General features: G+C 41.1%; 1 protein-coding gene across 5 annotated transcripts; it reads right to left on the bottom strand.

The window, feature by feature from the left end:
- Positions 1-78: 78 nt before the first annotated feature.
- LOC122546110 (NACHT, LRR and PYD domains-containing protein 6-like) lies at positions 79-27,963 on the bottom strand. 5 transcript variants are annotated; one of them, XM_087981572.1, is made up of 9 exons: positions 27,862-27,877; positions 27,218-27,322; positions 25,795-25,903; positions 19,180-19,324; positions 18,046-18,187; positions 15,404-15,519; positions 14,222-14,363; positions 7,502-7,894; positions 79-4,629 (listed from the first exon to the last, which is right to left on the bottom strand). In XM_087981572.1, exons 4-9 carry the CDS (start codon positions 19,201-19,203, stop codon positions 2,918-2,920), a joined length of 2,529 nt encoding a protein of 842 aa, XP_087837698.1. In that variant the 5' UTR covers positions 19,204-19,324; positions 25,795-25,903; positions 27,218-27,322; positions 27,862-27,877; the 3' UTR covers positions 79-2,917. The 5 variants fall into 5 exon arrangements, with proteins under 5 accessions (XP_087837698.1, XP_087837701.1, XP_087837697.1 ...); XM_087981575.1 differs by lacking the exon at positions 25,795-25,903 and having other exon boundaries at positions 15,404-15,483; positions 27,862-27,899; XM_087981571.1 differs by lacking the exon at positions 25,795-25,903 and having other exon boundaries at positions 27,862-27,899.
- Between the last annotated feature and the right edge of the window lie 26 nt (positions 27,964-27,989).

The raw sequence follows: 27,989 nt of genomic DNA on the forward strand, positions 1-27,989 counted from the left end.
GGGCTTTTGCCTAAAATGTCCATTTTACTGCTCCTCGGATGTTGCCAGAACTGCTGTGCTTTTCTAGCATCACTCTAATCTAAACTCTGGTTTCCAGCATCTGAAGTCATTGTAATTACCTTATTCATAAAACCATCCAAATGCCTCTTAAATGATGCAATTATACCAGACTCCACCACTTCGTCTGGCAGTTCATTACATACACATACCACACTCTGCATGAAAAAGTTGCCCCTTGGGTCTCTTTTATATCTTTCCCCTCTCACCCTAAACCAATATCCTCTAGATCTAAACTCATTCACCCCAGGAAAAAGACTTTGTATATTTATGCTATCCATGCCACTCATAATTTTGTAAAACTCTATAAAAGCAAACGTCAGACTCCGACGGTAGAGGGAAAATAACACTAGCATATTCAACCTCTCCCTGTAGCTCAAATCCTTCAACCCTGGCAACATCCTTGTAATTCTTTCCTGAACCCTTTCAAGTTTCACAGCATCTTTCCGAAAGGAAGGAGACCAGAATTGCATGCAATATTCCAACAGTGGCCTAACCAATGTCCTATACAGTCGCAACATGACCTCCCAACTCCTGTACTCAATACTCTGAGCAATAAAGGAAAACATACCAAACACCATCTTCACTATCCTATCTACCTGTAACTCCACTTTCAAGGAGCTATGGACCTGCACTCCAATGTCTCCATGTTCAGCAACACTCCCTAGGACCTTACCGTTAAGTGTATAGGTCCTGCTAAGATTTGCTTTCCCAAAATGCAGCACCTCGCATTTATCTGAATTAAACTTCATCTGCCACTTCTCAGTCCATTGGCCCATCGAATCAATATCTTGTTATAATCTGAGCTAACCTTCTTCGCTATAAACTACACCTTCAATATTGGTGTCATCTGAAAACTTACTAACTGCAACTCTTATGCTCACATCCAAACCATTTATATAAATGACAAAAGGTAGAGGGCCCAGCACCGATCCTTTTGGCACTCCACTGGTCACAGGTCTCCCGCCTGAAAAACAACCCTTCACCACCACCCTCTGTCTTCTACCTTTGAGCCAGTTCTGTATCCAAATGGCTAGTTCTCCCTGTATCCCATGATACATAACCTTGCTAATCAGTCTCCCATAGGGAAAATTGGAGAACGCCTTACTGAAGTCCATATAGACCACATCTACTACTCTGCCCTCATTAATCCTCTTTGTTACTTCCTCAAATCTCAATCAAGTTTGTGAGACATGATTTCCCATGCACAAAACCGTTTTAACGATCCTGAATCAGACCTTGCCTTTCCAAATACATGTACATCCTATCCCTCAGGATTCCCTCCAACTACTTGCCCACCACCGAGGTCAGGCTTACCAGTCTATAGTTCCCTGACTTGTCTTTACCGCCCTTCTTAAACAATGGCACCACGTTAGCCAACCTCCAGTCTTCCGGCACCTCAAATGTGACTATCGATTACACAAATACCTCAGCAAGAAGCCCAGTAATAATAGAAATGGAAAATCATATTTGCTGATAATGACTAAAATGGATTTTAAAATGCGTTGTTTTATATTTTATGCAGAATTACTGTCAACAACGTCTGTATTTTGCAATGCTTTGCCTTCGGAATGCCAGGGAGACTTGGCACTCCCAAATCGTCCAGTTTATTCATGCTGAGACTAGTAAGGAATAATAAGAAAATATCACAGGTAAAAATGAGTAGGATTTCAAATATTTTGTTATTGTGGTTTGGAGATTCAGAATATGAAGAAATAACATGTAATGTATATTTAATCATGTGGCTTGTATTAATTTATTTTGATTTAAGAATATTACTGACCCCAAGAGTTGACTAGATCTGGATTGTAATTTTACAAAAGCCATACTTTACAATAAATGATGTGCATAATGTGCTGCAAAATAAGACAGTTGCACAAAGGTACTGATGTTGAAACCCAAACTGAAGTATTAGAGTGAATAGCAAGTATTCCTTATTGATTGGTTGCGGTATTAGAAACGTTTAAAGTTGGATTTCTTCAGGGAATTTTATTAGGAGTCCGGATTCTCTTCAAATGTGTTAATGAACTAGAGTTTGGTGTTCAGGAAAACAAGAATTCGAACAAACAATTTCTACTGATTGGTAATTCTAGAACAAGAAGCATAATCTGTGAATTGGGGCCAGACCATTCAGGAGAGTCGTCAGGGAGGACGTCTATAAGCAAAGGGTGGTAGATATTTGTAACTATCTTTCACTACTAGCAGTGGATGATACATCAGTTGTTATTTTTAAATCTGAGATTAATCAATTTTTGTTGAGCAAATGTACGAATGATTAAGGGCCCGAATTAAGATAATGGAGTTAGGCCACAAGTCAGCCATTGAAAGGCCTACTCCTGTTCCAATATTCCTTTGATTGTTCAACACTTACCAAAATAGCAATCAGAGTTTATTTGTGTCATTGGATGCTATCTTTTAATCACAATGTTTGTGGATGAAACTATGTCACAGAAAACCTCCGATACTTTCTCATCCTATTTCCCTGCAATTGGCCATATATTTGGACACCTTGGCAACACATTTGCTCATCTTCCGAATGGTGTCTTCTTGTCAGCTTCTAGAACTCTATGACATGCTCAATGTGCCTGAGAGAAGTGGTTAAATTAATTAATCAGATGGGCTTTTATGTGTGTGCAAGATTTGAATGTGCTATTATTAAAATATGTTTACTAACATTCCACGAAGTGGTATTACTACGAAGGTTTGGGTGTGTTTATTGATTTCAGGCCACCATGATTCCATGAAAGTATTACAAAACCCTGTCTTTAAGTCATCTAACAGAGGCCATTTAGAAATATTGCCCCAAAAGTCTGCGCCATCACTTTATGATGTCATAATATTATTACATAATTATGTTGCATTACCTGAGTACTTCACATTTCCGTAACACTGACTCCAGCTGGTGGATGCCCTCATTTCCTATCCCACAATTGTCCAGATCCAGCTCCTCAATCTCCTGAACCATCATTAAGGCTTTTGATAAAACCATACAGTCAATGGATTGAAGATGGCATTTTGTAAATCGGAATGTCTTCACTGGAGTTAAGACATCTTTTAGCAGCATGGCATCTCCAAATTCAAAGAGACAATACAATATTTCAAGGAGACCTTTTTGGTTTCTCTCACTTTCCAAGTTGTGCACATAACTGTTGAATTTTTCTTTCAGCCAGTCTGATACATTTGAAGCTGTTTCAGAGTGTTGTTCCCCCAAGTAAACCTCATTCTGTTTCACTGAATTTGGTGATGAGAGGCCAATGAAAAAACGGTAAACAAATTTAAACCTGTCGTCCATGCAGTTGTACCATTCAGTAAGTAATTTTTTCACTTGGTCAACTGGTGTATTTTGACACTTAAACAGGGCAGCGACAAAATCCTTCAAAGTGGAGTGAGTGAACACGTAGCCAATACCATCATTGTCTTCAATTTCTATCATAAATCCCGAGATCCACTTGGAAATAAGGAGCTTGTGCTGGTTGAATTGGCCTCTTTTAAACACAATAGTTTCATTGCAAATTCCCCAGTAGGCCAAACTACCCAATTTCAGAATCATGTCATGAACGATAACATCTTCATAATAACATTTCTTCATAGAACAAGTGATATAAGTGATGAGAACCCTTGTATAGGTTGTGAATGCTGGTATCTGCGCTTCTTCTTTCTGCTGGGCTTCCAGTATTGAACACAGAACCGAGCAGAAGCCTGGAATATAGCACATGGTGTATAACATTTCATTCTGCTCAATATAATCCAAAATATTTGAAGCAAGCTGTCCAGCTACAGAGCAGCGCTGAAAATATTGTTTCCTGCTCTCTGCACTGAAGCCCAGGATATCGAAAACTTGATTTGTTTCGACTTTCCCAAGAGCCTTCAGTTTCCATGGCGAACTTGTTCCCAACACTGAGCAACCTTTCAGCAACTGTCCTTTTATAAGATTGCACACAATGTGGGATATTTCACACAAATGTTCAGGCCCGAAACTCTGAGATCCATCATCATTGGCACTTGGCATCTCGGTGAAATCGATTGGTTTCTGGAAAAGATCCACGTCATCGAATATGAACAGTATTTTCTCTGGTTTGTTCCACAGAATCTCTAAGTATGTTTTGAAATTGGGAAAGAAATCTAATATCAGTTCATTTAAGCAGGTTTCCCCATCGATGATATTCAATTTCTGCACTTTAAATGGAAATATCACATCAATCTCTCGGTATATTTCACCTGCTGCCCAGCCGTGTATTATTTTCTGTATTGTGGTACTTTTTCCAAAACCTGTTGGTCCAATGATGAAAGAGGTCCCAGTGCCTACTGTGTGATTACAATGTTTTCTCAGTAACCTATCTAACGGTATTTCTTCCCCATGGTTTTGCTCAGCTAACCTCCACAATTCTCCACCTGCCGTATTCCTGGTCTTCAGTGTATTTTCTGCTTGTTCCTGCTCACCCAGTGAAGGAACAATAGTTACTTTGGTATATCTTTCACTCAGTGGAAATGTCCGAATTCTTCTGCTTTCTCCTGTGATTGTTAGATTTTCGTTCTTTTTGCGAAGGTCATCTTTGTGCTGCCGTTTTATATCTAAATTAAAATATTCAGCAAGTTTACCATCACCATTCATATGGGCAATATTTATCAGAATGATACTATGAACAAAATGCTAAACAATAAATTACAAAATATCATTCACAAAGCAACACGTTGCAATTACTTTGGTGCCTGTGTTTGTAATTGTGAAACTTGTGTTGCATTGATCAACTGATTTAATTTAAATATTTCACAGAGGAAGATCACAATCTTACTAGGCTTGTGATCCAGAACCCCAGCCTCTAACTGCTGCCTTTATCCTTAAAACCTTTCTTGAGCGAGGCTGTAAAGTTTGTTATTCTCCAGCCCTCTGGCCCTTGCCCTGCCTCCAGGTAGGCTGAAAGATTACGGTGAGTTCACCCACAGTTCTGACTCTCACAACTGCCACAGCAAACTTTGAAACAGGTTTCTACGTAACTTCTTTCTTGAGATAGATCAATGAACTATAAATTGTAAGTATCAGAGAATGTCTGCATTCCTGATAACAATGTTAATGTTAACGATCAACAGTCCATTCAACACTCCTTCCTCATCAATTTTAAATCCCTCCCATGACAAAGATACCTGCTCTGTCACAGTCTCCCTTGGAATATTCTGCAGAAGTTGTGATTAGTCGAGTTTTCTATTGGATGCCCCTGCCTCCCGTTCGCTAGTTCCGTTGTTTAACGACCTGGGTGATGTATTTATTCCCAAAGATTTAACACTGTGCAAAACCCCCCATCATATATTATCCACATTACGTTACCTACCATGAGTGGCTTTCTATAGATAGAATTACCTGCCTCTCGATACTAATATAGTACAATACAAAGGCAGGCATGAGGAAGTTCCACCAGTATATTTATGGATGAGAATTTGTCATTGTATCGATCACAAATCTCAGCTCGGGCTACTGAAGGAAGACAAGGTGATGCAGCTTCCAGTCAAATTCAACGTTGGATCCTTATTCTCAGCACCTACAAGGACAAGTTCGAACACCGTTGTGGAAGCCAAGTGGCTAATGTAGATGCTTTGGGCCCCCTCCCAGTGGCAGATATTCACTCCGTTGGTGTCTTCCTTTGAAGAATCTGTTTTAGCTCAATCTTTCTGGATGCACATCCACCCACTGTGAACATTACCTGACTGTGGACACAAGAAGATCGTGTCATGTGGACAGAAACAGCTGAGGGGCAAGTGTGATCGTCCCAAGTAATGATAACCCCCAGATCATAACCGACCTCTGCCAGGATCATCCAGGGATTTCCAAGATGGAGATGCTGGTGAGGAGTTATGGTGACCAGGATTGAATGCCAACGTAGCTACGTTGGTGGGATAGTGCCCCGAGTGCCAACAAGGACATGAATTGTCACCAACAGTACCCCTACATTCATGGGCACGCCCGGGAACACCCTGGATTCATTGGCTGTGCTGATCCTTTCATTGGCTGAATGTTCCGAGTCATTGCAGACGCGCATTGAAAAATGCTGGACGTACGTCAGATTTGTTCACCAAACTCAGGAGCAATGATTAACAAGGTGCAAGCATTGTTCGTGATACACGGATCCTTGGAAGTATAAGTCACTGACAATGGAATGTCATTTACCATCAGGAATTTTGAAAATTTCCTAAAGTCAAATGGCATTCAGCACATAAGGACAGTATTGAAAGTGTGTTGCTGGAAAAGCACAGCAGGTCAAGCAGCATCTGAGGGTGAGGAGAATTGATGTTTCGGGCATAAGCCCTTCATCAGGGATGGGTCTGTTGGGCCAGGGGAGCTGAAAGATAAATGGGAGGATGGTGGGGTTGGAGTGGGTGGGGGGGCAGGTACCAGAAAGTGGAATAGGTAGATGAAGGTGAGGGAGAAGGGGAGAGCTCGGACAGAGGGTAAAGTGAATAGATGGCAAAGGTGATGGACAAGTCAGGAGGCAGGCTTGCAACTCGGAAAATGTGGGGGGAGGGGAAAGGAGGAAACTATTGATATCCACACTGACCCATGTGGTTTCAGGGTCACGAGGCGGAATATGAGGTGTTCCTCCTCCAGGCATCGGGTGGTAATGGTTTGACGGTGAAGGAGGTCCAGGATCTGCATGTTCTTGATGGAGTGGGAGATTGCTTTATTCCTCTGTTACTGTATATTGACACTGAGACACAAATGATCTTTTCAGTCGCAGATACGAGTGAATCATTTTCTATTCCCAAGCAGTGTACAGGACATGTGCAATGAAGAAACCTGAAGCAGCTGACTTATGATGGGATGAAACAGTTTGAAGGAAATGGAGAGATTTGCAAACATGGCAATTTAGAATGATAAAATCCAGGTGTTGTTGAACTCAGAGCAAATTCGCTGTCAGTGAGTCTCGCTAGTGATTGGGAAATGGGACTTGGTGAGAGGATTGATAAAGGACAGGAAACTGACCGTGGACAAACACGGCATTTTCATACTGATAGACCGGTATTAGTGTGTGCTATAAGAGTGATAAGAATACAGAAACGGTGACATGTCAGGACAACAACTGTATTGTAGGAGTGTCATGTTGTTCTGAAAATGTCGGAGAGATTCAAAAATTCATGAGGCTCGTTTTATCCAAAAACAAGTCAACAGCCGAAACGATTCACTTACTTTACAGAAGAAAACTGCCACAGTAAACTTTGAAACAGGTTTCTCCGTAACTTCTTTCTTGTGATAAATCAATGAACTATAAATTGTAAGTATCAGAGAATGTCTGCATTCCTGATAACAATGTTAACAGTCTCACGCAGGAGTGAATAACAAATAAAGTAAAAGAGAATGAGCACTTTGATAGTGGTCCCCTGGATGAAATTAATTTTTTCTCGGTATATTAATTAAACACAATGTGACCACTGAATGCATGGTCACTGTTCTCACCTGTTACACTTCTCTTTGTTCTCCCAGCCGTGTCGAAAAGACTGCTCCTTGCAGCCGGAGGCATGTTGTCACTGGGAACGCTGATTGAAATGTTCTCCTTTTGCTGTCGATCAGTTGTTTTGGGATCAATCTTTGGATGGAGAATTGCAGGTGTACTCTTCAATTTGTCTAGTTCATTCTGAGGTGGTTGATGTGAGAAAAATTGGACCAAATTTTTAACACGTCCGATACTACAATGCTGCAGTTTATCCTGCTGTGTTTTCTGAGGTAATTGAACGTTTGCACCATCCTGGGTCTCCCTGTTATGAAGGAAACTTGCTGAGTCAGTTGTCATGTTTCTAAATTCCTCACGCTTGTAAGGCTCCATGTAATCTCTATGCTGAACAGAAATATCTTCAAGGAAAAAAAAACAACAAAAGCATGAAAAGCATGAGAAAGCAAAATTATTTCGATTTCTTTGATGTCAATGTTGGCTGGGCACAATGTAATACGCTTTTCAATAACTGGATACTTTCTGTGTTGTCCACTTTCAAATACCTTCAGGTGTTCACTGTTCTGTAACATTATTATAACAATATAATTAATTAAACAATTTTTCATATTTCAATATGAGAAATGAAAATCAATTCCACAGTTGTTACCTTAACAGCATTTTGTATATATTTGAAAAATTTGTTCTCCCAACAGTAATGTCACTAAAGTTTACACGGAATATGTGACGAGTCAATACCCCGAAGATTCCTTTATTCCTCTGTTACTGTATATTGACACTGAGACACAAATTATCTTTACAGTCGCAGATACGAGTAAATCATTTTCTGTTCCCAAGCAGTGTACAGGACATGTGCAATGAAGAAACCGGAAGCAGCTGACTTATGATGGGATGAAACAGTTTGAAGGAAATGGAGAGATTTGCAAACATGGCAATTTAGAATGATAAAATCCAGGTGTTGTTGAATTCAGAGCAAAATGGACGTCACTAATCCAAGCTAACGAAATGGAAATGGTGCCTGGTGTATGGATCAACAAAGGAAAGGAAACTGTCCGTGGGACAAACAGATCAGTTTCAAGCTGACAGACTGGTATTAGTGGGTGCTACAAGGGTGATAAGAATATACAGACGGTCAGATGTCATGTCAGTGACTGTATTGTAGGAGTGGCACTTTGTTCTGAACATATCAGACAGTGGTAAACAGGCATGAGGCTTGTCTTATCCAAAAAAATACATGTCAACAGCCAAAATGATTCAATTATTTTACAAAAGGAAACTGCAATAGTAATTTCTGAACCACGATTTTGTGTAACTTCTTTCTTGAGATAGAATAATGAAGTATAAATTGTAAATATAAGAACATATCTGCATTCCTGATAACAATATTAACAGTCTCACACTGGGAGGAACAGCAAATAAAGTAAAAGAGAATGAGCACTTTGATAGTGGTTCCCTGGATGTAATTAAGTCTTTCTCGGTATATTCATTATACAGAATGTGTCAGCGGACTTCATGCATGGTCACTTTTCTCACTTGCTCCTGGACCCTCTATTTTCCCTGTCGCGTACAAAAAAGTGTTAATTCCATTTGGGCGCATGTTACCACTGGGAATGCTGATTGTAATGTTCTCCTCTTGCTGAAGAACAGTTGGTACTGGATTCCTCAGTGGACTTGGACTTGCAGGGGTAATCTTCACATGGTCCATTTCCTTCTGAGGCGTTGTATTTGACGACATTGGGATTATAGTTTTAACGTGTCACTCTCTACATAACAGGAGTTCATCTTCCAATTGTTTACGAAATGATTCCATATTTGCATGGTGTTGCTCCTCCCTATTATGAGGTAAAATTGCCGAGACTGTTGCAGTAGTTCTGAATTCCTCACTCGCTTTTGGATCCAAGGTATCTCCAGGCAGACTAGCACTTTCTTCAGAAAGAATTTAAAATGTTCGTAAACAAATGAAATAGCATCACATGCTTCCCCTGTTTTGTTGTTTATGTCTGGACATAACGGCTTACAGTTTTCAAAAACGTGATACTTTCCGTGTTGTTCTTGTTCAAATTCCTTTAGATGTTTACTATTCTATGGCATTAATATAACCAGCTTAGCATTTTACATATTTCAATACCAGGCATGAAATTCAATTCCCCAGTTCGTACCTTAAGTGCATTTTGCACATATTTGAAGAATATGCTTTCCCAACGTCGATGTCATTTAATTTAGACCGAATATTACTGGATTTTCTCCTGGTCTCTGGGCAATTAGACATCACCCTTAAAGAGTGATACAGCCCACATTACACGAATGAATAAAGAATAAACATGTCCGTTCTATGAAACAAAAGAGATCTCACAGAATGCTTGTGTATGTATGCTGTTTTCATGGTCTCCATTTGGATGAGGTTGTGTAGCTGAATAACCACTCATGGCATTCCTGGGTTTAATGTCATTGCAAATGTCCATAAACAGCAGTGTTTCAGTCACAACATTTTTCTCTTTGTTTTGTTAGAGCAAGATTATAATTCGTCGGTAAGGGGGTGATATTCTGTGTTGACAATGAACAGAGCAAGGGAACTGGGTTTGATGTCAACTCTCGGTTGCTGAAAATGTGTTGCTGGAAAAGCGCAGCAGGTCAGGCAGCATCCAGGGAACAGGAGAATCGACGTTTCGGGCATAAGCAAAGATTCCAACTTACTACGAATCCTCTTACAAGGATGCCTTCCTTGAAGAAGCTCTCTTCCTCCCTCTACAAAGCTTTCTCCCTATCAACTCTCGGTGAACGTCTGTGTGGAGTTTACGCTTTCTGTGGATGTAGAGGTTAGGCACATTAGGCAGGGGTAAATGTAGCATAATCGGGTAGGGGAATGGGTCTGGGTGGGGCACTGTTAGGAGAGTTGGTCTGCACTTTTTGGGACAAAGGACCTGTTTCCACTCTATAGAGAATCTATGAGAATATGATTCTCCTTGAGTCTGTGAGGGTTTCCTCACACAGTCCAAAGATTTGCAGGTTTGGTCGAATGGCCCCAGCAGGTTGTCCAAATAGTCAGGGATGTACAGGCTACGGAGATTACCCACAATACATGTAAGGGTAAAGTGATAATCCTGAGTGAAATATTCTTCAAATTGGGTGACTGATGAAACTTACACGATGAGGTTCTATGGTTCTAACTTATTAATTTGACAAATGCCGAATGAGTTGCATTATGGTTACTTTCCTGTGACTGAAACTGTCTTTAAGTGTCAAATTAAGGAGAACAATTCTCCCCAACTACTTCCTTTTACATTTTGCATGTTTGGAATGGCAGGCAGTAACAAGATCTCACCTGTGTGATATAGCTGTTAACTGTAGAAATCTTAAGGAATCCCTGCCTCACAGTATTAGGTGCTAGACATGGTACTGGCGTCTACAAATGCAGAAGTCACAGATATATTTCGAGTCAGATCAGTTTTACTCATCCTTTTTTTGAATACATGTGAGGAGCGATGTATCAGAATAAAGATGTGAAGAGCACAAATGAAAGGCGTAGAGCGGTTGACAACATTGAGCCAACTGGACGCTAACCAGGGAATATTATTTGTTCTCAGAGGCAAGGATGCCGATATGATATGCAATAGAGAGGGAAGGTTACAAATCCAAAAGATGGGGTAATCAGGAGATGTCTGGGTTAGTCATGTTGAATGTAGGTAAAGCCCATCGTCAGGTCGACAGCTATTTCGACAACCAGAATGTATCGCACAGAGGAGAACTGGAGATTGTAATGGTTATCGCAGATATGAAACTTTAAGGACTCAGGTGAGATCATTGTAAATAAGAACTACATTAATTATATTCAGCCACTCGCATGAAAGTGGAATTTGTGCATCCTGAAGTGAATTTTGTATTGTTCATAGATATGTAAGTGTATGCATTAACACTGTCTAAATGTATGAGATGCAATATTTACTTCCTTTGGAAGCCACTGAAATCATTCTGATCTAAGAGTAATCCTCGGCTTTCGTGTGAAAAAGGATTGAAAAGTACGAATTGAACGAATTAATCATTTCATAAACGAATATACTCTACAGTGAAAAAGCAGTAAAAGAAATCAAAAGCTCTCAACCTGTTGCCACGATCTAGCAACATTTTGAATAGTTATACGAATAAGGATAAAACAAAATAGTTATTGTCGAAAGTATGTCCATCAGTCCTGAGCCAGCTTATTATCACTGACTGCCGGACAACTGCCATTCCTCCAAAGGTTTGCCGCTATCGACTCCAGAATCAACCAATGTTGAAGGCACCAATCCTCAAGCAGCATCTTTTGCAACGCGGCTGATTCTCCTCACAACGCCTCGCTGTCAACTACGATATTCCCCCTAATACCAGCTTGTCATCTCCTGCTGCTGGACTAAGTTCACTGATGTGGACATAATGTTCTTCTGCTACTGCTTCGCCACCAGTGCAAGAACCAACTAGCGGCAAAGTCACCAACCCTGAGGCGCGCCTCTTTTCATTGTTGGACTTATTGTAGCCAATGTCACCTCTGCTAACATAGCAGTCACCGATACCAATGGGAGATTTAATGCCCATCCCAAGAAAGGTAAAAAAAAGGCTCATTTGAGTTCACAGTGGGCCAACTCACTGTCTCACTCACTTCTGCTGTTATCGCCCAAGCTCAGGAGAAGAGAGTGAGTAAAGGAAAGCAAAATGAAAAGGAATGAGGAAGCAAGAAAAAGAGGAAACACCAAAAAAAGGTCAGCCATAGCGGAAGAGTCCAGGCTAACGACCTTTACTCCACTGCAAATCTGATGAAAAAATTGCATGTGAAATGCAGTAGTTTGGTAACAATAAACTGTTGTAAAATCATAGAGACCTCGAATCATAGAATCCCTGCAGTGAAGAAACAGGCCATTTGGCCCAAAGGGGCCGCATGAATCTCCAAATGACATCCCACCCTTGTCCACTTTCTCCAAAACCACGAAAACCATTTCGATTTTACCATCGTTAACATCACATGACCACGTATTCCTGGATAGTCGGTGGCACTTTTAATAAGCATGGCCAATCCACCTAACCTACACATCTTTGCAGCAGACAAGATCGGTCCTTTGGCACATCATGTCTTGCTGCCCATGAACAGTGATCTAACTATTGTAAACCTATTTGCCAGCACTTGGCCCAGATCCTTGCATGTCTTGGCCCTTCTTCTCAAATAAGATTGTGCATTGGACAGCAATTATTTTACACAAATCATAATGCAAATTCATGAAAATGGAATTACCAGAAAAATATAATTCCTGTTAATTTTAGCATAGAATAATATCTCTTTCTCACAAAGGAACCGCGAATTTACATTGACCTTGTCCACATCTTCTTTACTAATTTCCAATGGATTGTCCTACTGTAGCGCTGCATCTCTGGATTGTTGAATGTCAGCTTCTGTCGTGAAAGTTACACCTTCGAAACCAACATTGTTCGCCAGAAAATGCAAAATAGTGATGACTTCATTGAAAAATACAAAGGTAAAAAATAATAAACAAAAGCAGAGAAAACATCTATTGTTTTGGGGCTTCATTGGGTAGGGTATAATGTAACACATTATTCACAAACTTGATATTTTTTCATGTTTTACCTTTCATATTAGTTTCAGCACTTCATTATTCATTCCCATCATAACAAAATTATTAATCAGCCATTTTGCAGTTCTACACTCCATTTGCTAAGTCGTTCATGAAGTAAATTTTGCATACATTTGAGGAAGTTGTCCTACCGAACAGAAATTCTACTTAATTGTACCCAGAACTCGTGTACATTCAGATCCCCCAGCGTTCCTGTAATACTCTTCACATTGATATATATTTCAAAATTTGTGCTTTGATTTGCATCACTGCTCTTGCTTAATAGCCCACAAATAATAAGATTAAATATGCATTTTGACTTCTTCGTTCCCCCAGAATAATTATACATAATAATATTGAGAAGTGAATTTCACTTTCTCTACTGGTCCCTGCGAACCTTTGAATTAAGAAAACTGTTACAGCACGCTTTCCCAGTTTCTTATCCTTGCTGTCATTCAGTCTTTCAGACCGATATAGATAGGTTCTTCAATAATGGAATCAAGGCTTACAGGGGAAATGTAGGAAAATAGGGTTGAGAAACATAGCAGACGTGAAGGAATAGTCGAACAGTCACAGTTTACAGAATGGTCTAATTCTGCTCTTATATGCTATTGTATTATGCTGGGAAGAGGAACCTCTTTATCACCTTATCCTCATTTGTTATCTCCTAAGTTCAACACAACAAATAGAAACATTTGCTTCTACTAAACGTCCATTTTCAGTCTGAACAAATCATTCCAATTCTGCAACTGAGCAGGTAGCACAAACTCTGAATTCTCACTGTCAGCTGCAACAAAATGTCTCTCTCCCCAACTCTACTCTCTCAACCCCCACTATATTCTAATCCAATAAACAAAATCTGAAATTAACAACCTAAAGATAATCATGAAACTGTTGTCGAATATCAGGTAAATCCATTTGGTTCAGTAATGGCCTTTAGGGAAGCAAACGACCATCCTTACCTGGTCTGATCTGCCTGTGACTCCAGACCTACACCAAATTTACGGACTCTTGATTGCCCTCTGGGCAATTTTGCACAGACAATAAAGACTGATCCAGACTGGATTTTCCACGTCCCAAGAATGAATAAAGAAAAGTCGAGTCCATTGCAGGAAATTATAGTCAACTCACCAGATACATTTTGGCCATTTTTATGGGTTTCATTTGGATGGTGTTGTCGAACTGAATAAGCATTCTCTGCATCCGTGGGTTTAATGTCATTGCAAGTGTCATTACCACATAGTTTTTCAGTCACAGAATTTTCCTCTTTGTTCTGTTTGGGCAAGATAACAATTTGTGAGCAAGGGAATGACAATTCCTTATCTATTCTGTATTCACAACGCACAGAGTCAGGAAGATGTGTTGGATACAAGTTCTGGGGGGGGAGGGGCTGTCTGTGTCGAGTTTACACATTCTCTTCGTGTCTGCATGGGTTTCATCTGCTTTCCTCCCTCAGTTCAAAGAGATGGATTGGCCATGCCAAATTACCCTGGATGGCCAGAGATTTATAAGCAAGCTGGATTATACGCCGTAAATATGAGGAGAGGGTAGGGTTCTGTTCATGGGTTAAATAATTTTCAGATGGGGTGAATTGTTTCTATTTGCATTATAAGGACTATTTGATTCTGAATTATTAATTTAACAAATGTCATAAAGTTTGCAACACGCTTACTTTTCTATAAATGAAACAGCCTTTAAATGTCAACATAAAAAGAAAAAAAAATCATACGTTTACATCTTGAGGCCACGTTGATGAGGAAATTGCGTGGGAAAATGATTATCAGTGGCAAAATGGTGTAATTCCACCATAGAGATTGGCAGTCATCGAGATCCCTGCAGTTCAGAAAGAAGGCATTCGCCCCATTTCGTCTGCACCAACTCTCAGAATGGGATTTCACCCAGACCCAAATCACCACAACCCAAAACTGCATTGGGATTTTACCAGTCACACCACCTAACCAACGCATCCGGGGACTCTATGGAGCAGTTTTTAGCATGGCCAATCTACATGAACTGCACATCTTTTATGCAGATGGTAGGTCCGTGCTAATCAGAAACAACCAGCTAGCTATTTCAATCCTATTTTCTCACACTTGGGCCCCAGCCTTGCCTGCTTGGCCTGTCTTCTCAAATAAAATTTTCCATTGGATGGGAATTATTTTTTCGACTCATTATAGAAATTGATGGCCCTCGAAATACAAGAAACAATATACTTTTGGTCAAATTCAAAAAGTAGTTAAGATCTATTTATGACAAATGAAGCACGATTTCTATCAATGTGAGTGAATTTTGATGGAGTGGATTTTCACTGACCTTATCCACATTTTCTTTACTAATTTCCGATGGATTGCTTTGCTGTAGCTTTGCATCTCTAGATTGTAGAATTTCAGCTCCTGTGGACAAATTAGCATCTTCTTCATTATCACTCTCTAGAAAATGCAAAAGAATTGATTAAGACATTGCAAATTCATTGCGTTGAAAAATCCAAATGTAAAAAGGAATTAAACCACATGCTTTGGGGCTTAAGTTGGATAGATCTAATGGAGTACCTCTTTTACTATCTTGATACATTTTGTGTTTTACTTTTGAAATTATTATCAACCCTTCACTGTTGACTCCCATCATAACAAAATGATTATCTAGCCATTTTACAGTTCTACACGAGATCTAAAACGTGCATTCCCTGGTTAGTTCTTTAAACATACTTTGCATGCATTAGAGGAATTCACCCGACCTAACATCAATGTTACTTAATCGTTTCCAGACCTAATGTACACTCAGATCCCCCTGTATTCCTGTGCTCCTCTGTCACTTTGATGAGTAATTTCAACAAATGTGCTTTGATTTGCATCAGTATTGTTGCTCAATGATCCACAAACAATAAGTTTGCATTTGGATTTTTACTTCTTAGTTCCACCCAGTCGAATACTACGTAATAACAATGAGAAGTGAGATTAACTTTCAACACTGGTTCCCAGAAACTTCTCAATTAAGGGAGTTGTTACAAAACTTCCGAGTTTTCTGTCCTTGGTGTCATTGAGTGTCTTTCAGGCCGATATTGACAAGTCTTTAAGTCAGTGAATCAAGGATTGCAGGGAAAAGGTAGGATAACAGGTTTGAGAAATATATCAGCCATGAAGGACTAGTAGAGCAGACACAGTATACCGAATGATCTAATTCTGCTCCTATTTTCTAATTGTCATTATTATCGTAAGAATAACCTCTTTATCAGCTTCTCTTCTTTTGTTACAACCTGCATTAACCACAAGTAGATCTCTATGCTTCCTCTTCTCGTTCATTTCCAGTTTGAACAAACAGTTCCAATCCTGAAAATGAGCAGGCAGCCCAAAAATAAATTCTCACTCCCAGCTGCAACAGAATGTCTATTCCCCCAACTCTACCTTTTCTTACATCCACTACATTCTATTTCGAAAACGCAAATCTGGAAAAAAGAGCAATACGATGATCATGAATCATTTGTCGAATATCAGATATATACATTTGTTTCAGTAGCATCTTTTAGGGAAGGAAACGGTCAATCTTACATGGTCTGATCTGTCTGTGACGCCAGGCACACAGCAAGCTGTTCGACTCTTGATTGCCTGCTAGGTAATTGGGGTCGAGAACGTAGTGTTGGAAAAGCTCAGCAAGTCTGGCAGCATCCGTGGAGCAGGAGAATCAATTTTTCGGTCATATGCCATTCATTTGGAATGGGGCTTGTGGTTCAGGGCTGAGAGGTAAATGGGCGCGGGTGGGGCTTGGGGAAAGGTAGCTGAAAAGGTGACAGGTGAATGAAGGTGAGGGAGAAGTTAATCGGTAAGAGGATGAGTAATGAACAGCTCCAAAGGTTGCTGACGCGTTGGAGGCTTGGGACTGGGATAATGTCGGGGGAGGAAAACTGAGGAAGCTGTTTAAATCCACATTTATCCCGTGTGGTTGCAGTGCCACAAGGCTGAAAACAAGACATTCCTACTCCAGGCGTTGGTCAGTAACAGTTTGGCACAGGACCTGCAGAATGCGTGCAGCAAAGGAAGGTGAGTTGGAGGTGGGTGTAGATGTCCCAAAGATGTTCACTGAAATTATCCACTAGAAGGCATTCTGGCTCCCGATGTAGTGGATACGACGCCAAATGAAAGGGGTGCAGTAGGTGACGTTGGTAGAGGTGCAGGTACATTTGTGCCAGATGTGGAAGGATCTCTTGGGGTCTTGAAGGGCGGTGAGTGAAGTGGTGTGGGCGCAGGATTTGCATATTTTGTGGTGCCAGGAGTGCAGTGTCAGTTGGTCGGGTGTATGGGTCTGGCGAGGGAGTTGCAGTGGGAATGGTCTTTTTGGAAATCTGACAGCGGTGGGGAGAGAAATATATTTCTCGTGGTGGGGTCCGTTTGGAGGTGGTGGAATTGGCGGAGGATGATGCGTTGTATAAAGAAGTTGTTGGGTTGGAAGGTGAGGACAATGTGTGTTCTGTCATTATGTGTTTTGAGGGGTAGTGTTCAAGAATGGGGGTGCGTGAAGTGGAGGAGAAGCACTGGAGGGCGTCACCAACCAAGTGGGAAGGGATGTTGTAGTCGTAAAGAAAGTTTTGGAGTTGCGGGTGTTGGACTGGGGTGTGCAAAGTTATAAATTACACCACACCAAGTTGTAGTCCAATAGTTTTCATTGGAAGTACACTAGATTTCGGAGCACGGCTACTTTATCAGGTGGCAGTGAGTGGCTCTCCGAAAGCTAGTGTGCTTCCAATTAAACCAGTTGGACTATAACCTGGTGTTGTGTGATTTTTAACTTTGTGGAAGAAGGATGCCATCTTGGACTTCCTGAGCTGGATTTGGTGATCGCTGGAACAGATCCAGTGGAGGCAGAGTGATTGACAATAAAAGATGACCCAGACTGGGGTGCCCACACCCGATGAATGAGTAAAGAAAAGTCATTTCCATTGATCGAAATAAAAGTAATCTCACCAGAAACAATTTTGCTGTTTTCATGCACTCCACTTGGATGTAGTTGTTGAGATGATTCTGCATTCGTTTCAGCCGTGGGTTTAATGTCATTGCAATTGTCCTTACAGCATAATGTAGCAGTCATATCATTTCCCTCTTTGTTCTGTTGGAGCAAGAATACAATTTGTTAGCAAGGGAATGACAATTCCTTACCTATTCTGTATCCACAATGTACAGGGGGTCAAGATCTTCACAGGAGACGACAAACCATTCAGGAATCATCCATTTTTCAACATCATGTTCTCCATTTAAATGTTCATGACTTCCACATTAAGAACACAGTGAATGTAAGCCAAATGAGCTGTGTTCACTGTGTATATGTGTCATAACCTGTCTACTTTCTACATTCTCCAACTGGGCTTTCGCACACATCCAATTCCATTGATAATATTATCACCTGTTTATTCTAAATGCAGACAACATGAAGTGCATGCTTGCGTCTGTGATAACCCCCCCCCCCCCCCCTCCCCTTTTCTGGATGTAATCTTTGCATGGGCATACAACAATGAATCGATAAGTGGTTACAGTGCATTGTTAAGATGGAATGCAATTGGTTGGATATTCACTCATCGCCGCTGCCTCAATCTAGACACCTGGAGAACAATATTCTCCCCGACGCCTGTTCCACCAGAATCCGTCAGGAATCATGTCACAGTTGTATTTTAGAAGCTGTAAATTGAAAGTGTTGTATCTTGTTGACTTGCAGCATGTGAGATGAAAAAATCTTCATTAATTACTGAGTTTAAAGCACATTGATGAATATTCACACACTGAAATAGTGGGCATGAGAGTGAAGATTGATTGATTATCATAAATACTGAAATGTTTTGGAGGTATGGGCTGAGGGGGGTGGGAGGCGTTTGCCGGGAGATAATGAGCGCTGATCTCCGATCAGGGTTTTTAAGACACTTAGTGAACATTCTGTTGCATTGAGCCGGATCATCCCTGAGAAAGAGAGAGAGAGAGACAGACAGACAGAGGGAGGGAGGAAGAGAGATATTGAGAGAGACGGGATAGATTGAGAACTGCTGGTGGCAACAAGGGTTCGTCAATATAAATCATGAGTGAATAAATTAAAAACGCAAATGAACTCACCAACTGCACAGTCGTTTCTGCCATTTCCGTGGTGTTTATTTGCCTGCGGAACTGGATTTTCGTCCTCAGTGATCACGTGCGTTGTGTCTTTGCTGTCAGTATCATGACTGTGCAGAATTTCCATGTGTGCATTTTGATCTTAATGCTAAATATGACAAAGGTTTGATTAGGTGTTTTATAGCTGAGTTCTTAGGATTTCTGTTTGTGATTCACATATCACTCGCTAGACTCAATCCAGAGACCCAGTCATGTTCTGGGAATGGAGTTTGAATCCTGTCACAGCTAATGGTGAAATTTGAATTCAACAAAAATATCTGGAATCAAGTGTCGAACGACAGTGAGTCCCTTGTTGAATGTTGTAAAAAAAATACGTCTGATTCACCAGTGTCCCTTTACGGAAACAAACGGACATCCTTCCCTGGTCCGGCCTCAATGTGACTCCAGACTCAGAGCAATGTAGTTGACTCTTAACTTTAATAATGGATGGGCAATAAATGCTGACTAGCCAGCAACGTTCTCATCCCATAAATATGTTTAAAAACAAACCTAACGCAGACTCGGGGAGAATGTGCAAACGCCACACGGATAGTCTGCAGGGGCTGAAATCAAACCCAAGTGCATGGCACTGTGAGGTATACGTACTAACCACTGAGCCACCATTACACGTGTTCAGAAATCCTTAAAACAAATGCATATTTTTGAAGTGTTTCTTGTGCCAGAACTGAAACGAAAACGTCATCAAATTAGCTTGGGTGCATAATTTGTTAAACAAAAATGCATTAGTTTCCTCATTCTGCCTCTAATAACATTGGTACCACATGGTATTTCAAACACGTTCATAATTCTCCACACCGAGTTCCACTTACTCCGTGAGGCCACATTAGTACAGAGACCTCCGATATTTTTGTTAACTACTGCTCTAGTTTCCCTTTTCAAATCCACCTTTCCACATTCTTCTCGTCATGAAGGAAAAATAGAAACTCTGTGTTTCTTCTATTCATTTAAAGTAGAGAATATCAGATGCTCATCTGTTTCTCACTTCATGTGCTATCCATCTGTGTTATTGCCCCTCAGTGAGCCTAATGTGACTGCCTGAAGTCCTTTCTGATACCTTTTCACAAACTACATTCGTACCAAATTGTTTCAGCAGCATACTGAAGGGGAGATTATGGCCTGTTGTTCTACTGCTTGATTGTTAATGCAGAAACCGAAGTAATGCCCTGTGGACCCAGCTTCAAATCCTCCAATGGTAGATGTCGTCATTTGCATTCTACGTGTAATCTAATGATGGTTATGAATTTACGCAAATAGTGAACTTCTAACTGCTATTAGGATCAAGAAAGCAACTGTTTCGTTAAACTACTGTAATGAGATAAATCATAATGTGATTTCATTAATATCAGTAATGATGGTCAAACATGCCATTGCAATATTCTCACTGGTTGTGTCTATGCCATTTGCCGAGAAGTACGAGGGAGGAGAGAAGGTGAGTCTTACCGTTTAAAATACTTACTTCAGGATTCGGGGCCTCCATTTGCCAAGAGGAGCGAAATAATTCTGGGAAGCTTTAAAGTGGGTGAGCTCTGAACCCGAGACCCTAAACTGTAGGGCCTCACTCCCACCCATCTCCTCCAGAAATCGTGATACATATTGGCACCAATGATATAGCCAGGAAAGGGACTGAGGATCTGAAAGGTGACTGCAGTGAATTAGGTTGGAAGCTGAAGATCAGTACGAGTAGAATAGTGATCTCAGGTTTGCTACCAGTGCCACGAGACAGTGAGACGAGGAACAGTCAGCGAATGCAGCTTAACACGTGGCTGCGAGACTGGTGCAGGAGGGAGGGCTTCTCATACATAGACCATTGGGATACATTCTGGGGAAGGTGGGATCTGAACATGAAGGACAGATTGCACCTGAACTAGAGTGGCACAAATATCCTGGATGGAAGATTTGCTGATATGATTTGGGAGGGTTTAAACTAGTTTGGCGTGGGGAAGGGGAGGGGGGGCGTGAGAATCAAATCCATATGTCTGTAAGGGGGTCAGTTGCAGATGGGACAGTGACAGGACATATTGAATCTATGAGGAAGCTTTATCACGTGAAGAAACAAAGGGATCGGTTAAAGTGTGTCTGCTTTAATGCAAGGAGTGTCCGAAATCAGAGCAACAAACTTAGAGCACGGATCAATAATTTGAGATACGATATGGCCATAACGGAGACGTGGGTTTCACAGGGGCAGTAATGATTGCTTGATATTCCAGGGTTTAGAACGTTTACAAAGAACAGGGAGTGCAGAAAAAGAGGAGGGGATGAATCATTGCTAATCAGAGAGTGCATCACAGCTCCAGAACCGAAGGTGTTGAGGAAGGTTTGTCTAATGAGTCAGTATGAGTGGAAGTTACTAACAGCAAAGGATCAGCCACCGCATTGGGGGCTTTCTACAGACCACCTAAGAGCAGTTAAGATGTTGAAGATCTGAAAGATTCTGGTAAAATGCAAAAGTAGCATGGTTTTTATTTTGGGTGATATCAACTTTCCCAATATCGACATAATCTCTTAAGTGCAGATGGTTTGCGTGGAGCCTTTTTTGTCAGGTGTGCTCAGGAGGGTTTCCTTACTCAGTATGTCGACAGACGGACGAGGGGAGAGGCCATTTTTGATTTGATACTCTGCAATGAGTCAGGACAGGTGTCAAGATGGGAGAGCACTATGGTAAAAGTGATCACAACTGCCTCACTTTTAGCATAGTCTTGGAGAGTGAAAGGACCACTTATCGAGGAAAGATACTTAATTGGGGAAAATTACTTTATGACGTTATCAGACAGGAGTTGGGAAGTACTGAATAGGACAATTTTTCCACATAAAGTGCACAGCAGACATGTGGAGACTATTTAAGAAGCAGTTGTTGCGAGTGATGCACAGATTTGTTCCTCTGAGACAGGGTAAGAAAGGGTAAGATTAAGGAACCTTCAATGACGAGAATAGAGGAACTTCTCGTCTAAAGGAACAATGTAGCTTACTCACGGTGGAGGAAGCAAGGATCTACCACAGCTTTCGAGGATTGCTGGCTTGCTAGAAAGGAGCTCAGAGATGGACTGAGTCGAGCCAGGAGGGGACACGATATAGGCTTAGCAAGAAGCATTAGGGAGAATCCAAAGGCATTTTATTCTTACGTGAGGAATAAGAGAATGATCAGGGAGAATGTAGGGCCGATCAAGGATATCGGAGGGAACCTGTGCGTGGAGTCCGATCAGATTGGGGAAGCCCTAAATGAGTTTTTTGCTTCGCTTATCACCAGGAAATGGAAATTGTTGTTTGAGGAGCTGGAATACGGTCTTGACCAGATCAAAATTAATGAAGTTGATGTGCTGGAAAGTTTGGAAAAAATTATGATTCATAAGTCCCCAGGGCCAGGCCAGATTTATGCTAGGCTGCTCTGTGAGGTGAAAAGGAGATTGTTCAGCTTCTGGCGAGAATATTTGCCTCTTCAGTCTCTATGAAAGTCGTACCAGAGATTTGGAAGGGGGCGAATGTTGTTCCTCTTTTCAAGAAGTGTAATAAGGAAACTCCTGGCAGTAACAGACCAGTCAGTCATGGGTCTGGGGTTAGCAAAGTTTTGAATGAATTTTCATGGATAGGATGTATGACTATTTGGCAAAAGATAGTGTGATTAAAGGCAGTCAGCATGGTTTTGTGACGGGAAGGTCATACCTCACGAATCTTATTGAGTTCTTTGAGGAAGTGTCAATACAGATCGACGAAATTCGAGCAGTGGATGTGGTGTATATGGACTTCAGCAATGCATTTTATAAGATTACCCATGGGAGGCTCATTAATAAAGTCAGAAAGTATGGGATACAGGGAGATTTGACTATATGGATTCAGAATTGAATGGCTGACAGAAGGCAAAGAGTGTTTGTAGATGAAAAGTATTCTGCCTGGATGTCAGCATTGATTAGCGTCCCGCAGGGCTCTATTCTCGGGCCTCTGCTCTTTGTAGTTTTTTAGAAATGACTTGAATGAGGAGGTTGAGGGGTGAGTTACTAAATTTGCAGATGAACAAAGGTTAAGCATGTCGCCAATAATATCAAGGGCTACTGCAGGCTGCAACGCAGCATTGACAGGATGCAGAGCTGAGCTGAGAAATAGCAGATAGAGTTCAACCTGGACAAGTGCGAACTCAAATGTTCCAGGTAGGATTAAAGATTGGATTCTTGGCAATGTGGAGGAACACAGGCATCTGGGTGTACATAGTTCCCTCAAAGTTGCCAGACAAGTGGATAGGCTTGTTAGGAAAGCAGATGGTATTTTGGCTTTCATTAACAGGGGGATGGAGTTTTAGAGCCGCGAGGTTTTGCTACAGTTGAACAAATCCCTGGTGAGGCCACACTTGCAGCATTTTGCCCAGTTCTTTTCGCCTCACTATGGGAAAGGCACAGAGGCTTTGGAAAGGGTGCAAAGAAGATTTACCAGGATGCTGCCTGGATTGGAGGTCTCTCCTGGGACTTGGAGAGCTGGAGAGAGTGAGGAAGAGAGAAGACCTGATCGAGGTATATAAGATTATGAGTGGAATATATAGAGTCAATAGCCAGAGACTTTTCCCCAGGGCAGGGTTGACAACTACGAGGAGTCATAGTTTGAAAATATTCGGAGCAAGGTATAAAGGAGACATCGGAGGTAGGTTCTTTATGCAGAGTTGTGAATGCATGACATGTGTTGCCAGCTGTGGTGTTGGAAACAGTGTCATTAGGGACATTTAAGCGACTATTGGACATGCATTGGATAGCAGTGAGTTGAGGGGTGCGTCGGTTAAGTTATTATATTTTGACTTTGGATTAAACCTCGGAACAACATCATGAGCCAAAGGGCCTGTTCTGTGCGGTATTTTCCTCTGGTCCATCTCTAAATACTTTTGCTTAAGCATAAACCTATCTGTCTCAATTTTAAAATTAACCACTAATCCAGCATTCACTACCATATATGGAAAACAGTTGTAAATATACACCACCCTTTGTGTGTAGAAATGCTTGATAGCATCTCATCTGAAGGGTCTTGCCCTCATTGTCAGACGATGCCCCGAGTTCTGGAATCTCCAATCAATGGAAATAGTTTACTTTTTTTTTCTCCCACGATCTTGGTTTGATTATTGATTAGATAATCTCTTACACTTCTAAATTACATAGAAAATGTTCGTATAAACTTTCCTCATAACATAAACACTGAAGTAAAGATATAATTCTTGGAAACACTTTAGATTAGATTACTTACAGTGTGGAAACAGGCCCTTCGGCCCAACAAGTCCACACCGCCCCGCCGAAGCGCAACCCACCCATACCCCTACATTTACCCCTTACCTAACACTACGGGCAATTTAGCATGGCCAATTCACCTGGCCTGCGGGAGGAAACCGGAGCACCCGGAGGAAACCCACGCAGACACGGGGAGAATGTGCAAACTCCACACAGTCAGTTGCCTGAGGCGGAAAATGAACCCCGGTATCTAGCGCTGTGAGGCAGCAGTGCTAACCACTGTGCCACCGTGCCGCCCACTTATTATGGTCCCTTCATACCATAATTCCTTACTACGATATGGTGCCCAGAACTACTCACAGTGCTCCAAGTGGGGACTTACCATATTTTTAGATATCTATAACATACATTCTGCAAATTAGTATCCTGTCCATGATATATAAAATCTAGCATTCCATTAGCAGTTCTGATTACTTTTCCGCAATTGTTTGGTAATCTTTTGAAAGATCTATGCACCTGAATGCCCAAGGCGTTTGATGTATTTAAATTATTGCAGTATCGAAAAGAAAGGAGAAAGTGAGGATTGCAGATAAAGTCATAGCGTCATAGAGATGCACAACACGGAAACACCTTTCAGTCCAACCAGGTATGCCGACCAGATAACATAACTTAATCTAGACCCACCAGACAGCACTTGCCCGATATGCCTCAAAACCCTTCCTATTTAAATAACTATCCAAATGTCTTGTTTTTAATGTTATAATTGTACCAGTCTCCACTACATGATCTGAAGATGATCACATTGGCGTTTGTGGACTTTGCTGGGTATAAATCAGTGCCAATTTGCAAATAGCGTAACTCTGCCGAGATTGTTTATATTAATGCCTGTCTTTGCTTTAATGTTTACAAATAAGGCGATCGATACACTTCAAATCCTGTCTTCTGTCTTTTTACAGTACCCCATCATTCAATATTGCCGAAGTGGTATAGGATGTATTTTTTAGGCTGGCCTGCCTTTTGCTGATCCATTGTATAAAGGCAAATAATAACATTTGGGGCTGGGTTATTCTTAACCTTGAGCCTCAAAGTCCGATTCCAATCTGAAGTTGTGAGTCCTAACAGATTGATCAGGATAAAATTACCCTGTTGGCTGGTTTGGATCGAGCAACACAAGAGTCACAGAAGTGTTATCACATCGAGGGAGGCTATTCAGCCCCTTGAGGGAGCTGAGTGAAAGGCTTGGCCTTGATCCTCCTGGATGATTAGTTGCAACCTCTTCGAGGCCCCAGGTTGTGACGAGGGGCGCCTCGCCTGTCGGTTCAACCATTTCTTCACTGGCCTTCAAGGACCTGCTGTCACTCACCTACTGCACCACCAGGTGCCGCCTCGCTCTCTTGGAGCAGTCCATTCACCGAGTCCCCAAGCGCTTACTTGCAGCTTCACTGGGGTTCATCCTCTGCACAGAGTGGGAACTGGGGAGAAAGGGTGTTTTATTTTTGTTGTTTTCCTCCCTCGGAATACCAACAGAACCCCTTTCAGGGAACCCCTTTGGAGAGTCCAAAAATAAATAGTAGCAAAGAACAAGACAAAGTCAGAAAGAAGAGGCAAGACTTAGAAATACAAATTAAATGAAGTGACTAAGTAAGAGAGAGAATGAAAGAGAAAGAGAGACACAAGCAAAAAACAAGGAAGGAAGAGAATATGGAGAGAGAGAGACAGGTAAGGAGACAGAGAGTTACTGAGATTGAAAAACTAATCGGGAAATGCAGAGAGTTGGCAAGGGAAAGTAAAAAAAAGTCAGAGAGAAACAGACAGGAGTTAAAGAAAGACATGGAGAAACTGAGGGGATACTCATCATTTCAGTGGGTCCCAACTCCCTCGACTGTTTCTCACACTCCCTATCTCCCATGAGGGATTGGCCCTGCTCGTGGGCATTGCTCCTGCTGTGTCCACACGGCAAAAGCTGTCAGAATCTAAAAGGGTTGTGATGGAAAGGCGCATTAGAACAAGATGCATCCAAGAAGCAGATGAGTCGACGTTCCAAGCATAAGCTCTTCATTGTGAAGGGTTTCATTCCTGATGAATAGCTGATGCCTGAAACGTCGACTCTGCTGCCCCTCGGATACTGCCTGACCTGCTGCGCTTTTCCAAAGCCACGCCCAACTAGAAAGCACCCTGATCCATCCTTTTCCAGTACAAAATGGATAATCTCACACTTGCCTACAATAAATTCCTTCTGTCACAAGTTTTTTTTTCTCACGCTCTTGCTCTATCAATACCGCTTTTTAACTTTATGCTATCATGTATACTGTCTTATAAATATTGCTTAACATTTTGTCATGTACACAACTGCATCTGACTATTTAAGCCATTACCCAAATTGGAATTAAATGAAATGGAATTAAATGAAATGAAATGAAACGCCCTAACAAACATTATAGTGTGGCACCACTGGTCAATTCCTGACAATGAGAAAAGCTAATCATTATCCTTAGTCTCTGCCGTCTATCATTTTCCCAACCAGTCTGTGGGTTTCTACCTGCACAGTCTTTTATTTGGGGCGTTATTAAATGCCTCTGGAAGTCCGCTACAAACAAAATCAATATAGATTCCCAGTCCACTTATTCAGTCATCATTCTTAATTATTCAATAATCAGGCGTGATTACCTGTCACAAGTGCATGATGGCTCTCCCTGATTAACCGAACGTATTTGGGGTGCTCAGCGATCACATATCTGATTACATACTTGAATAATTGGCCCATCATTGAGTTTAGGTGAACTGACCTTTAATTTCCTGCTTTTTCTCTTTCAGTCTTATTAAAAAATGCAAAGCGACGTGCAGTTTACAATCCAGACGGATGACTCCTGTGTCCAGGGACGGCTGAAAGGCTAAAGTAAGGAAGGTTACAATGTACTCAACCCTCCCCCACTTAGTTTAACACCCTGAGATGAAGCTGGTCTTGTCTAAATTCAATAACAAGGGTGGAATAAGGTTAGTGGACGATGTGAACAATATGACTGTCACGAACTTAGTCAGGCATTCAAGCAAAAACTTATTGTCACTATTGCTGGTTAGTGCTATTTGAAATTATATCCTGTAATGTCTTGAGATAAGTCGGGTTTTGAAGATAAACTTGAACTTTCTTTTAGAATTGGTCAAAACGTCAATTTTCCACAACAATAGTCGAAATGCCAACCAATTATAGCCACCGTTCATTAACTTCAAACAACTTTTATCTGTGCAAAGCTAAGTTTGAGGAGTCACACTCCTGGAGTGTTAGAAGATGATGGCACAGCAATTGAACATTTTAAAAAAATAATAATAATTGCACTCGATCGGTAAATGTCCAACAAAAACAAAGAAGGAAATGAAAGAACAGGATTTTGGAAGAAGAAAATACAAATCATTAATGCAGATTTGTGCTTACTTGAAAGGTAGATATTTTTCTTCACTGCAGGGTCCTTTTTGGTTCGCTCTTATGCCCACTTAGAAAGATAATGAAAGTAGTTGCAATGCAATAATCCCGACGTTATTATGTTGAATAAGTTCAAAGTT

The sequence above is a fragment of the Chiloscyllium plagiosum genome, unplaced genomic scaffold (genome assembly GCF_037043375.1).
Source record: "Chiloscyllium plagiosum isolate Xiang-an unplaced genomic scaffold, Cpla_swu_hap1 HiC_scaffold_40, whole genome shotgun sequence".
In the NCBI taxonomy this organism is placed as follows: domain Eukaryota; kingdom Metazoa; phylum Chordata; class Chondrichthyes; order Orectolobiformes; family Hemiscylliidae; genus Chiloscyllium; species Chiloscyllium plagiosum.